The sequence below is a fragment of the Pseudophryne corroboree genome, chromosome 2 (assembly GCF_028390025.1).
Source record: "Pseudophryne corroboree isolate aPseCor3 chromosome 2, aPseCor3.hap2, whole genome shotgun sequence".
In the NCBI taxonomy this organism is placed as follows: Eukaryota; Metazoa; Chordata; class Amphibia; order Anura; family Myobatrachidae; genus Pseudophryne; species Pseudophryne corroboree.
This window is the reverse complement of record NC_086445.1, coordinates 446,688,775-446,702,413: the sequence shown is the minus strand read 5'-3', so window position 1 is coordinate 446,702,413 and position 13,639 is coordinate 446,688,775. Positions and strand designations below refer to the sequence as shown.

General features: G+C 47.7%; 1 protein-coding gene across 2 annotated transcripts in view; it reads left to right on the top strand.

Moving 5' to 3' along the window:
• Positions 1-13,639, top strand: part of P2RX1 (purinergic receptor P2X 1) — a 321,106-nt gene that overhangs the window by 184,126 nt on the left and 123,341 nt on the right. Inside the window, exon 5 of one of the 2 annotated variants that reach the window (XM_063953694.1) lies at positions 5,703-5,735. The exons of the other annotated variant lie outside the window; for it this stretch is intronic. Coding sequence (XP_063809764.1) covers positions 5,703-5,735 — 33 coding nt within the window. The remainder of the gene's footprint in view (positions 1-5,702; positions 5,736-13,639) is intronic. 2 annotated transcript variants of the gene reach the window in all.

The following is a 13,639-nucleotide window of genomic DNA, read 5'->3' as shown; positions in this document are numbered from 1 at the left end:
TCAAAAGACCCTCAGGCAATAGCTGTGGACGTTCTGGTAACACCGTGGGTGTACCAGTCGGTGTATGTCTTCCCTCCTCTGCTTCTCATACCCAAGGTATTGAGAATTATAAGACGTAGAGGAGTAAGAACTATACTCGTGGCTCCGGATTGGCCAAGAAGGACTTGGTACCCGGAACTTCAAGAGATGCTCACAAAGGACTCATGGCCTCTGCCGCTAAGAAGGGACTTGCTTCAGCAAGTACCATGTCTGTTCCAAGACTTACCGCGGCTGCGTTTGACGGCATGGCGGTTGAACACCGGATCCTAAGGGAAAAAGGCATTCCGGAAGAGGTCATTCCTACCCTGGTCAAAGCCAGGAAGGAGGTGACCGCACAACATTATCACCACATGTGGCGAAAATATGTTGCGTGGTGTGAGGCCAGGAAGGCCCCATGAAGAAATTTCAACTCGGTCGTTTCCTGCATTTCCTGCAAACAGGAGTGTCTATGGGCCTCAAATTGGGGTCCATTAGGGTTCAAATTTCGGCCCTGTCGATTTTCTTCCAGAAAGAATTGGCTTCAGTTCCTGAAGTCCAGAAGTTTGTCAAGGGAGTACTACATATACAACCCCCTTTTGTGCCTCCAGTGGCACTGTGGGATCTCAACGTAGTTCTGGGATTCCTAAAATCACATTGGTTTAAACCGCTCAAATCTGTGGATTTGAAATATCTCACAGGGAAAGTGACCATGCTGTTGGCCCTGGCCTCGGCCAGGCGAGTGTCAGAATTGGCGGCGTTTGTCTCAAAAAAGCCCATATCTGATTGTCCATTCGGACAGGGCAGAGCTGCGGACTCATCCCCAGTTTCTCCCTAAGGTGGTGTCAGTGTTTCACCCGAACCAGCTTATTGTGGTACCTGCGGCTACTAGGGACTTGGAGGACTCCAAGTTGCTAGATGTTGTCAGGGCCCTGAAAATATAGTTTCCAGGACGGCTGGAGTCAGGAAAACTGACTTGCTGTTATCCTGTATGCACCCAACAAACTGGGTGCTCTTGCTTCTAAGCAGACGATTGCTAGTTGGATGTGTAGTACAATTCAGCTTGCACATTCTGTGGCAGGCCTGCCACAGCCAAAATATGTAAATGCCCATTCCACAAGGAAGGTGGGCTCATCTTGGGCGGCTGCCCGAGGGGTCTCGGCTTTACAACTTTGCCGAGCTGATACTTGGTCAGGGGCACACCCTGACTGAGGAGGACCTGGAGTTCTCTCATTCGGTGCTGCAGAGTCATCCGCACTCTCCCGCCCGTTTGGGAGCTTTGGTATAATCCCCATGGTCCTGACGGAGTCCCCAGCATCCACTTAGGACGTCAGAGAAAATAAGAATTTACTTACCGATAATTCTATTTCTCGTAGTCCGTAGTGGATGCTGGGCGCCCATCCCAAGTGCGGATTGTCTGCAATACTTGTACATAGTTATTGTTACAAAAATCGGGTTATTATTGTTGTGAGCCATCTTTTCAGAGGCTCCGCTGTTATCATGCTGTTAACTGGGTTCAGATCACAGGTTGTACAGTGTGATTGGTGTGGCTGGTATGAGTCTTACCCGGGATTCAAAATCCTTCCTTATTGTGTACGCTCGTCCGGGCACAGTATCCTAACTGAGGCTTGGAGGAGGGTCATAGGGGGAGGAGCCAGTGCACACCACCTGATCCTAAAGCTTTTACTTTTGTGCCCTGTCTCCTGCGGAGCCGCTATTCCCCATGGTCCTGACGGAGTCCCCAGCATCCACTACGGACTACGAGAAATAGAATTATCGGTAAGTAAATTCTTATTTTTTTGATGCGCCAAACAATTGAATCGCCCCTGTGTGTTTGGAGGCGGGGAGGTGGTTGTTGGATATTTATTATTTGGGGGCCAGCCTTCATGACCGTACAGTTAAATGTAGTGTTATGTTACATCAAATCTATCTACCTTATTTATGTCTAGCTTATCTATCTATCTATCTATCTATCTATCTATCTATCTATCTATCTATCTATCTATCTATCTATCTATCTATCTATCTATCTATCTATCTATCTAAGGGCCGACTAGATGGGCCAAGGGGTTCTTATCTGCCATCAAATTCTATGTTTCTGTTCTATGTAACTAATTGAATTCCAGCCTTCAGTGTAACTATCCTCTTTGACTCTGATTCATGTGATACATGAAAATACTCAGCAGTGACCATCATTGTAGCTCTTGCAAAATGTGCCCCAGCAACCATCCCTGTCTAAGTCAGTGAGGTCATACACTCAATACTAGACATCTGGGCAAAATAAAATATAAATATGCATTTTTTTTCTGTTTAGAACGTTTTGGGAATGGTGTCATGTGACATAGCACCAATTATCCATGTCTAAAATAACTATGGTTGCAAAAATCTATGATGAAATGGTTAAATATACGTTCAGTTTGTGTGTGAGGATAAAACTATTATTATTATTATTATTATTATTATAGTTGCAAGAATTTACGATAACATTAGATTAACTGTGATTATGAGTACTTGCCATTAAAGCGGAAAGACTAGATATAAGGTGTGGAGTGGACTGTGTTAGGACTGTGAGATTGGGCCTTTGTTGATTGGTAAAACAGACCTAAGCTGGGCTTTATACAGCTCAGGCACTCTCCCTATAACCATCACTGTGGGTCAGAGCAAGCACTATGTTAAGAGCCAGACCTTCTAGGGGGTCTCACTATGTTTTACCATTCCAGATACTGTATGGGGTATATGCAATTAGCGGCGAATCGCTGCAAATTATCGCCGTTTTTTAATTCGACACAATTCGACAGATGAATTCCGGCAGGTGGCTTCCGGAATTCACCATATTCAATGAAAAACGGATTCGACAGTCCCGCGGGCGAAAAACGGCCGATTTGCCGGATTTTGCCGCGATTTAAAAAAACGGGGGAAAACGGGAAAAACCCAGAAAAAAATGGCGTGGGGTCCCCCCTCCAAAGCATAACCAGCCTCGGGCTCTTCGAGCTGGTCCTGGTTCTAAAAATGCGGGGGGGAAATTGACAGGGGATCCCCCGTATTTTTAAAACCAGCACCGGGCTCTGCGCCTGGTGCTGGTGCAAAAAATACGGGGGACAAAAAGAGTAGGGGTCCCCCGTATTTTATACAGCAGCATCGGGCTCCACTAGCTGGACAGATAATGCCACAGCCGGGGGTCACTTTTATACAGTGCCTTGCGGCCGTGGCATTAAATATCCAACTAGTCACCCCTGGCCGGGGTACCCTGGGGGAGTGGGGACCCCTTCAATCAAGGGGTCCCCCCCCCCAGCCACCCAAGGGCCAGGGGTGAAGCCCGAGGCTGTCCCCCCCCATCCAAGGGCTGCGGATGGGAGGCTGATAGCCTTGAGTAAAATGACAGAATATTGTTTTTTCCAATAGTACTACAAGTCCCAGCAAGCCTCCCCCGCAAGCTGGTACTTGGAGAACCACAAGTACCAGCATGCGGGAGAAAAACGGGCCCACTGGTACCTGTAGTACTACTGGGAAAAAAATACCCAAATAAAAACAGGAGACACACACCGTGACAAGTACAACTTTATTACACACTGCCGACACACATACATACTTACCTATGTTGACACGCCGACTGCCACAGTCTCCGACGATCCGAGGTACCTGTGAAAAAAATTAGACTCACCTCAATCCAGTGTCCGGGAGATAATCCACGTACTTGTTAAAAAAATAAAACGAACACCCGTACCATGCCGGACTGAAAGGGGTCCCATGTTTACACATCAGACCCCTTTCCTCGAATGCCGGGACACCACGTGACTCCTGTCACTGAGGTCCCTTCAGCCAATCAGGAAGCGCTACTTCCGTGGCGCTCACCTGATTGGCTGTGCGCGTGTGACCTCAGACAGCGCATCGCAAAGCCTCTCCATTACTTTCAATGGTGGGAACTTTGCGGGTAGCGGTGGGGTTAACCCGCGGTCAGCGGCTGACCGCGGGTGACCTCACCGCTGACGCAAAGTTCCCACCATTGAATATAATGGAGAGGCTTTGCGATGCGCAGTCTGAGGTCAGACGCACACAGAGCCAATCAGCAGAGTGCAAGGACGTTGCACTCGCTGATTGGCTGAAGAGACACTTCTGTGACAGCTGTCACGGGGGTGTCTGCATTCGTGGAAAGGGGTCTCATGTGTCAACATGGGACCCCTTTCAGTCCGGCATGGTACGGGTGTTCGTTTATTTGTTTTGCCAAGTACGAGGATTTATATCTGGACACTGGATTGAGGTGAGTATAATTATCTTTTATTTTCAGGTACCCGTGGATTCTACTTGGAGAAGAGGACCGACTGCTTCGTGTCAACATAGGTAAGTATGTGTGTGTCGGCAGTGTGTAATAAAGTTGTACTTGTCACGGTGTGTGTCTCCTGTTTTTATTTGGGTATTTTTTTTCCAGTAGTACTACAGGTACCAGCGGGCCCGTTTTTCTCCCGCATGCTGGTACTTGTGGTTCTCCAAGTACCAGCTTGCGGGGGAGGCTTGCTGGGACTTGTAGTACTACTGGAAAAAACAATATTCTTTCAATTTTGACAAGGCTATCAGCCTCCCATCCGCAGCCCTTGGATGGGGGGGACAGCCTCGGGCTTCACCCTGGCCCTTGGGTGGCTGGGGGGGGGGGGGGTCCCCTGTCAATTCCCCCCCCCCCCCCCCCCCCGCATTTTTAGAACCAGGACCAGCTCGAAGAGCCCGAGGCTGGTTATGCTTTGGAGGGTGGACCCCACGCCATTTTTTTTCTGAATTTTACCATTCCATCTAAAAAAATATATATATATATATATATTATTTTAAAAAATATATAAATAATACTTGTGCCTCCAAAAAAGACAAACCAAGTACCTAATCCCTTCTAATATAAATAGATATGCTATTATCAATAAAAAAAACATGTTTTAAATTTTTTTTATTAGTTTCACCCACCAAAGTGTGGCGGATTGAAAATGTCGAATTTACTGTCTAAAAGCACTATTGTCGAATTTCCAATCTTCAATTGAATACACTTTGGTCGAATTGCAGCACTTGTATCATTGCAGAAAAGTCGAATTTGACAAAAGTCGAATTTCAAAAAGTCGCATTTTGAAAGTCCGTTTTTTGGACGGAAAGCACTGAATTGCATTGACGATTTTTTTTTTTGGGCGAAAAATTCCCGAAATTCGACAATTTCGGGAATTCGACCGCAATTGCATATACCCCTATGTCTCTAACTTCTGATAAACTCAGTGTCCTCACAAATGTCTTTGTTCTGTGTAATGGGACTGGCATGATGAGCAGAAGGCCAAAGAGGATTATGTTCCCTGCACCAGTTCCAAACTTAAGGTTTGTGACGGGCCCTCATCTCTGTAGGCTGGGATCCATGCTGCCTGACGACACAGTTGTTCACATAACTAACTTAGCCCTTTTGCGGGAATCTTCTTTTCTAGTACTGACTATAGCTCTGACTGTTTCGCAGCACTGAGTACAACCCAAATTGCTTTGTTCTGGTGTTTGTATAAAATAGGACATAGATTTAGTAAAGTAATATATAATATTCTCCGCTACGATTTAAAATATAGGTAAACATATCGGAGGTAATAGTTAACACATGTGAATAACAACATACTTTATTACAAATATGGTGAAATTTGTTTTTGCTTGTTTTTATTGCAATCATCACTGGTAAGGAGAAAGCAATGAGCCTGCATTGTCTGAATCAGGTAACACGTTATATATATAAATTATTTGGTGGTGGCTTTTATGTGGTGCTAATTCTAATGTACAATTAAGCTCTAATTATTTATGTGGTGCTAATTCTAATGTACAATTAAGCTCTAATTATTTATGTGGTGCTAATTCTAATGTACAATTAAACTCTAATTATTTATGTGGTGCTAATTCTAATGTACAATTAAACTCTAATTATTGTTATTAAGTGTACTCCATTATTTAATCTGTAACTACAGTTACAACAGTTTGCATGAGTAGCCGTCGTCAGGGAGATCTAATGTAAGCTATATCCGGCAATACACAGTGATAGTTATCACTAGCCTGGGGCTTTAATAAATAAGGAGAAGCCATAACTCCAGTGGAAACGGATAACAGACATATCTCCCTTTTAATAAAGGCCCATACACGTTACTCGAGCCCCCGCCAAGCCGATATTGGCGGCAGAAGGGACCCGACGGGTGCCGGCATCTGCAAATGCATACACACTTGCTGATGCCAGCGGGTTAGGGAGCGGCGGCGGGGGGAACGACAACATGCTGTATCTGCAGCATGGCTGTTGTTAAAGAGGAACTACCTCGTCTGTACATGTTCAGACGAGGGAGGGGGTCGCTAATGATGCGCAGGAGCGCGCATCGTTTACGACAATGAGTGTACACACTGGACGAGATTGTAAAAGATCTTGCTCAGATTGGCCTTTCTGAGCGAGATCTTTTACTTTCTCGTCTAGTGTGTATGGGCCTTAAAATGCATGTGACGCAGATCACATTTCCTGCTACACAATGTAGGGACATATATTTGAGTTACAGTGTCTGAAATTGAAAGAAGCAAAGTGCTACTTCCTTGCAGCAATCTAATGAATAATAAATACTATTTAGACACAATGTTTGTTGTAGTATGTTTTCAAAACTTTGTTTTTCACAGTGTAGGTCATATACGGTAGGTGGTTGACAGAACAATAAAACACCTGAATAAATGAGGCGCAACAAGCATATTGAATGCACGGGCTTTCACACAGATTTGACTAATTTCTTTCACACAGATCTGACTAATTTGCTAATGGAGCAAGTAACATCAGGCTTATGAATAAAGTGCTGGACTATTGTGGTTGCCTATGGATATGGCTATAATGCAAGGGAGGACCTCAGTTACTTTGAAAGAGGGGTGATTGTTGAGATGTGTTTGGCAGGAACTTCATTGATCAAGACTGTTGTTAGGTAATGTTTTACGAGCGTCAGGTGTTCTAACAGTGATGTCATCATGGAACGCCAAGGGAAAAACATTATCAGCAAAGGACAATATGTTGATGTTTCATTTATTTTGTCCTCTATGTGTGCTGCAACTTGTGTCCTGTAAACTTTGAGATATAACATTTGTAATTTGTTTATATTTACCAGCTGCTTTAAATATATGGGGTATTTTTCGATGGAAATCAGGAACTTGCTATGAAAAGATTGCCGCTTTTCATAGAATATCACTTACATATTATTGGCTATAAATATATTTTTTAATGCCAGTATTTACTGATAAGGAGAAAAGGAGCCTTAGTGCAGGCTTTCTTCCCCGTCTTTTGCAAATGCAAAAGATGGCGTCATCTTTCTCTTGTCTGGCACATGCACAGAGCGTACCACAAAGGCTAAAGGGATGCAATGCACTGTGTGAGACAGCAAGTGGGCAACATTATTTTTCTGCTTTTCACCAGTGCAAGTGGATATATATTTTTTACAGCAGTAGTATACTGCAAAACTATTGTGTGCTCCTTAAATTCCAGCCGTTCCCAGACCCAATTGTAATCAATAGGGCCTGCAGTTCTGCACTTAGGGGGTCATTCTGACCCGTTCGCTCGCTGCTTTTTGTCGCAGCCAAGCGAACGTGTCCCTACTGTGCATGCGCCGTAGTGCGCATGCGCCGGCGCCGCAGTGCGCATGCCAGATGGCCGAAGGCCGTAGCAGGGCTGCGATCGCCTCTGCCTGAGCGGGAGGGGACGGAATTTCTGCATTTGGACGCCGTTTCATGGGAGCGGTCCGGCCAACGCAGGCGTGGCCGGACCGAATGGGGGGCGGGCCGCAGCAACTGCGTAACGTCACTCGCAGCTGCTGCGGGCCGGGGAGCGATGAGTAGCTCCCGGCCAGCATACTAAAGTTGCGCTGGCTGGGAGCTACTCTTGTAGTGCAAAGGCATCGCCGCTGTGCGATGCCTTTGCACTTCTGCGGGGGGGCCGGCACTGACATGCGGGGCGGACTAGCCCTGTGCTGGGCGTCCCCCCGCATGTCAGTGTGAATGATCGCAGCTGTGCTAAATTTAGCACAGCTACGATCAACTTGGAATGACCCCCTTAATCACTGGATGATCTGACTGTTTCAGCCTTATACCCCTTTTACACCGGAATTCCCAGGTCCAGTCCATTCACTGCACATGGGTTTCAAGCCGTGTCACAGTGGCTTGAAACCCATTCTTATTGCTGGCTGAACCTGGGATATTGCTGGGGCTTCCCTCTGCCGGCGCTTGGAGATGACATCATCTCCAAGCACCTGGAATGCTACTCTCCAGATGCTGTGAACGCAACCCGGGTCGGATGACCCTGGTGACCCATTCACACTTCCACCTAACCCAGGTCCTTCTTTGGACCAAACCAGCAAGCAACCTAGGTTGGATTCCCAAGTAACTGGACCCTGGTTAATCCTTTCACACCAAGCCGCGACCTGGGTTATTGCAGCGATGTAAATGGGGTATCCCCGTAGATATAGTGATATCCTTTTTACTAATTCTGCTGAAAAGCAGGAGAAAACAAGTGTATTGCTTTTATAAATAGAACCCATAGTTCTGCTGATCTGGGACATGAATGGTTTTACTATAAGTTAATCAAAGGTATTTTGGGTTTGTTAATTCTAGCCACTTGATTGGGAATAGTTCAATCGGTTTGGATTGCAGTGAACTGTGTACAAGAAAGGATGAGAAGAACTTTAAGAAAGCTGGTTATTGAAATTTAAAGTGGAGCTGTCACATGGGAGTTGGTGGAAACATCTGCAAATAAAAACTGTAAAAATTTCCTTTGCCAATTTGTCCATAATAGTGCAGGCAATATAGTACACCCCGGATGTAAGTGACTTTCCCCAGCTTATGAGTCACGCTATGCCATGTCCCTGAACAGAGTTCTGAAGAGGCAGGAGAGCTGTGATTTATGGGAAAGCCAGGCCAGGAGAAAAAATAATGTATACAGAAAAACGTTTGTAGACTAAGGGGTATATGCAATTAGCGGCGAATCGCGGCAAATTATCGTCCGTTTTTCAATTCGACACAATTGGACAGTCTAATTTCGGCAAGTGGGTGCCGAAATTGACCATATGCAATAAAAAACGGATTCGACAGTCCCGCTGCCGAAAAACGGCCGATTTGACGGATTTGTTCCGTTTTTTTAAAAACGGGTAAAAACGGAAAAAAACTCGGAAAAAAATGGCGTGGGGTCCCCCCTCCAAAGCATAACCAGCCTCGGGCTCTTCGAGCTGGTTCTGGTTCTAAAAATCCGGGGAAAAAGTGGACAGGGGATCCCCCGTATTTTTAAAACCAGCACCGGGCTCTGCGCCTGGTGCTGGTGCAAAAAATACGGGGGACAAAAAGAGTAGGGTCCCCCGTATTTTTTACACCAGCATCGGGCTCCACTAGCTGGACAGATAATGCCACAGCCGGGGGTCACTTTTATACAGTGCCCTGCGGCCGTGGCATTAAATATCCAACTAGTCACCCCTGGCCGGGGTACCCTGGGGGAGTGGGGACCCCTTCAATCAAGGGGTCCCCCCCCCAGCCACCCAAGGGCCAGGGGTGAAGCCCGAGGCTGTCCCCCCCCATCCAAGGGCTGCGGATGGGAGGCTGATAGCCTTGAGAAAATGTAAAGAATATTGGTTTTTCCTGTAGTACTACAAGTCCCAGCAAGCCTCCCCCGCAAGCTGGTACTTGGAGAACCACAAGTACCAGCATGCGGGAGAAAAACGGGCCCGCTGGTACCTGTAGTACTACTGGAAAAAAAATACCCAAATAAAAACAGGAGACACACACACCTTGAGAGTAAAACTTTATTACACACCTGCCGACACACACATACTTACCTATGTTGACCCGCCGACTGCCACGTCTCCTGATCCGACGATCCGGGGTACCTGTGAATCAAATTATACTCACCTCAATCCAGTGTCCAGATATAAATCCACGTACTTGGCAAAAAAACAAACCGCATTTACCCGGACCACGCATTGAAAGGGGTCCCATGTTTTTACATGGGACCCCTTTCCCTGAATGCCGGGACCCCACGTGACTGCTGTCACCGAGGTCCCTTCAGCCAATCAGGAAGCTCTACTTCGTTGCACTCACCTGATTGGCTGTATGCGCGTGTGACCTCAGACAGCGCATCGCAAAGCCTCTCCATTACTTTCAATGGTGGGAACTTTGCGGGTAGCGGTGGGGTTACCCACGGTCAGCCGCTGACCGCGGGTGACCTCACCGCTGACGCAAAGTTCCCACCATTGAGTATAATGGAGAGGCTTTGCGAGGTGACAGCTCAGACGTGCAGCCAATCAGCAGAGTGCAACGAAGTAGCGCTTCCTGATTGGCTGAAGAGACCTCGGTGACAGCAGTCACGTGGTGTCCCGGCATTCGGGGAAAGGGGTCCCATGTGAAAACATGGGACCCCTTTCAGTGCGTGGTCCGGGTAAATGCGGTTTGTTTTTTTGCCAAGTACGTGGATTTATATCTGGACACTGGATTGAGGTGAGTATAATTTGATTCACAGGTACCCCGGATCGTCGGATCAGGAGACGTGGCAGTCGGCGGGTCAACATAGGTAAGTATGTGTGTGTCGGCAGGTGTGTAATAAAGTTTTACTCTCAAGGTGTGTGTCTCCTGTTTTTATTTGGGTATTTTTTTTCCAGTAGTACTACAGGTACCAGCGGGCCCGTTTTTCTCCCGCATGCTGGTACTTGTGGTTCTCCAAGTACCAGCTTGCGGGGGAGGCTTGCTGGGACTTGTAGTACTACAGGAAAAAACAATATTCTTTACATTTTCTCAAGGCTATCAGCCTCCCATCCGCAGCCCTTGGATGGGGGGGACAGCCTCAGGCTTCACCCCTGGCCCTAGGGTGGCTGGGGGGTACCCCTTGATTGAAGGGGTCCCCACTCCCCCAGGGTACCCCGGCCAGGGGTGACTAGTTGGATATTTAATGCCACGGCCGCAGGGCACTGTATAAAAGTGACCCCCGGCTGTGGCATTATCTGTCCAGCTAGTGGAGCCCGATTCTGGTGTAAAAAATACGGGGGACCCCTACTCTTTTTGTCCCCCGTATTTTTTGCACCAGCACCAGGCGCAGAGCCCGGTGCTGGTTTTAAAAATACGGGGGATCCCCTGTCTATTTTCCCCCCGGATTTTTAGAACCAGGACCGGCTCGAAGAGCCCGAGGCTGGTTATGCTTTGGAGGGGGGACCCCACGCCATTTTTTCTCTAACGTCCTAGTGGATGCTGGGGACTCCGTCAGGACCATGGGGAATAGCGGGCTCCGCAGGAGACAGGGCACATCTAAAAAAGCTTTTAGGTCACATGGTGCGTACTGGCTCCTCCCCCTATGACCCTCCTCCAAGCCTCAGTTAGGTTTTTGTGCCCGTCCGAGAGGGTGCAATCTAGGTGGCTCTCTTAAAGAGCTAGTTAGAAAAGTTTTTTTTTAGGTTTCTAATCAGTGTCTCCTGCTGGCGACAGGAGCACTGCAACGAGGGACTTAGGGGAGAGACTTGCAACTCACCTGCCTGCAGGAGGATTGAAGTCTTAGGCTACTGGACACTGAGCTCCAGAGGGAGTCGGAACACAGGTCAGCCTGGGGTTCGTCCCGGAGCCGCGCCGCCGATCCCCCTTACAGACGCTGAAGAACGGCAGAACGGAGGTCCGGAAACAGGCGGCAGAAGACTTCAGTCTTCATAGAGGTAGCGCACAGCACTGCAGCTGTGCGCCATTGTTGCTACACGGCTCACGGATCTCGGTCACGGAGGGTGCAGGGCGCTGCTGGGGGCGCCCTGGGCAGCAATATAGAGTACCTTAGAGGCAAATAAATACATCACATATAGCCATTAAGGCTATATGTATGTATTTAACCCAGGCCAGTTTATTAGAAAAACCGGGAGAAAAGCCCGCCGGAAAAGGGGCGGAGCTTATTCTCCTCAGCACTCGGCGCCATTTTCCTGCACGGCTCCGCTGGTGAGGAAGGCTCCCACGACTCTCCCCTGCACTGCACTACAGAAACAGGGTAACAAAGAGAGGGGGGGCATAAATTGGCGATATAAATATATATTGAGAGCGCATATATAAAAACAACACCTTCTAGGGTTGTTATATACTGTATAGCGCTTTTGGTGTGTGCTGGCAAACTCTCCCTCTGTCTCCCCAAAGGGCTAGGAGGGTCCTGTCTTCAATAGAGCATTCACTGTGTGGCTGCTGTGTGTGTCGGTACGTGTGTGTCGACATGTATGAGGACGAAGTTGGTGTGGAGGCAGAGCAATTGCCGATGATGGTAATGTCACCCCCTAGGGAGTCGACACCGGAATGGATGGCTTTGGTTATGGAATTACGTGATAATGTCAGCACATTACAAAAGTCAGTTGACGAAATGAGACGCCCGGCAAACCAGTTAGTACCGGTTCAGGCATCTCAGACACCGTCAGGGGCTGTAAAACGTCCCTTACCTCAGTCAGTCGACACGGGTACCGACACAGATGAATCTAGTGTCGACGGTGAGGAAGTAAACGTATTTTCCAATAGGGCCACACGTTATATGATCACGGCAATGAAGGAGGCTTTGCAGCTCTCTGATACTACTGGTACCTCAAAAAGGGGTATTATGTGGGGGGTGAAAAAACTACCTGTATTTTTCCCAGAATCAGAGGAATTGAATGATGTGTGTGATGAAGCGTGGGTTACCCCCGATAGAAAAATGCTAATTTCAAAGAAGTTGTTGGCATTATACCCTTTCCCACCAGAGGTTAGGGCGCGCTGGGAATCACCCCCTAAGGTGGATAAGGCGCTCACACGTTTATCAAAGCAAGTGGCGTTGCCGTCTCCTGATACGGCCGCCCTCAAGGATCCAGCAGATAGGAGGCTGGAAACTACACTGAAGAGTATATACACACATACGGGTGTTATACTGCGACCGGCAATAGCCTCAGCCTGGATGTGCAGTGCTGGGGTAGTGTGGTTGGATTCTCTGACTGAAAATATTGAGACCCTGGATAGGGACAGTATTTTATTGACTCTAGAGCAATTAAAGGATGCTTTTCTTTATATGCGAGATGCTCAGAGGGATGTTTGTACTCTAGCATCAAGAGTAAGCGCGATGTCCATATCTGCTAGAAGAAGTTTATGGACGCGACAGTGGTCAGGTGATGCGGATTCCAAGAGGCATATGGAAGTATTGCCATATAAAGGAGAGGAATTGTTTGGGGTCGGTCTTTCGGACCTGGTGACCACGGCAACTGCCGGCAAATCCACCTTTTTACCTCAGACCCCTTCACAACAGAAAAAGACACCGTCTTTTCAGCCGCAGTCCTTTCGCTCCTATAAAAAGCGACCAAAAGGACAGTCTTATCTGCCGAGAGGCAGAGGAAAGGGTAAGAAAGGGCAGCACGCAGCCCCTGCCCAGGAACAGAAGCCCGCCCCGGCTTCTACAAAGCCATCAGCATGACGCTGGGGCTTTACAAGCGGACCCAGGAACGGTGGGGGGTCGACTCAAGATTTTCAGCAATCAATGGGCTCACTCACAAGTGGACCCGTGGGTCCTGCAGATAATATCTCAGGGTTACATGCTGGAGTTCGAAAGGTTTCCCCCTCGCCGGTTCCTAAAGTCTGCTTTACCAACGTCTCCCTCAGA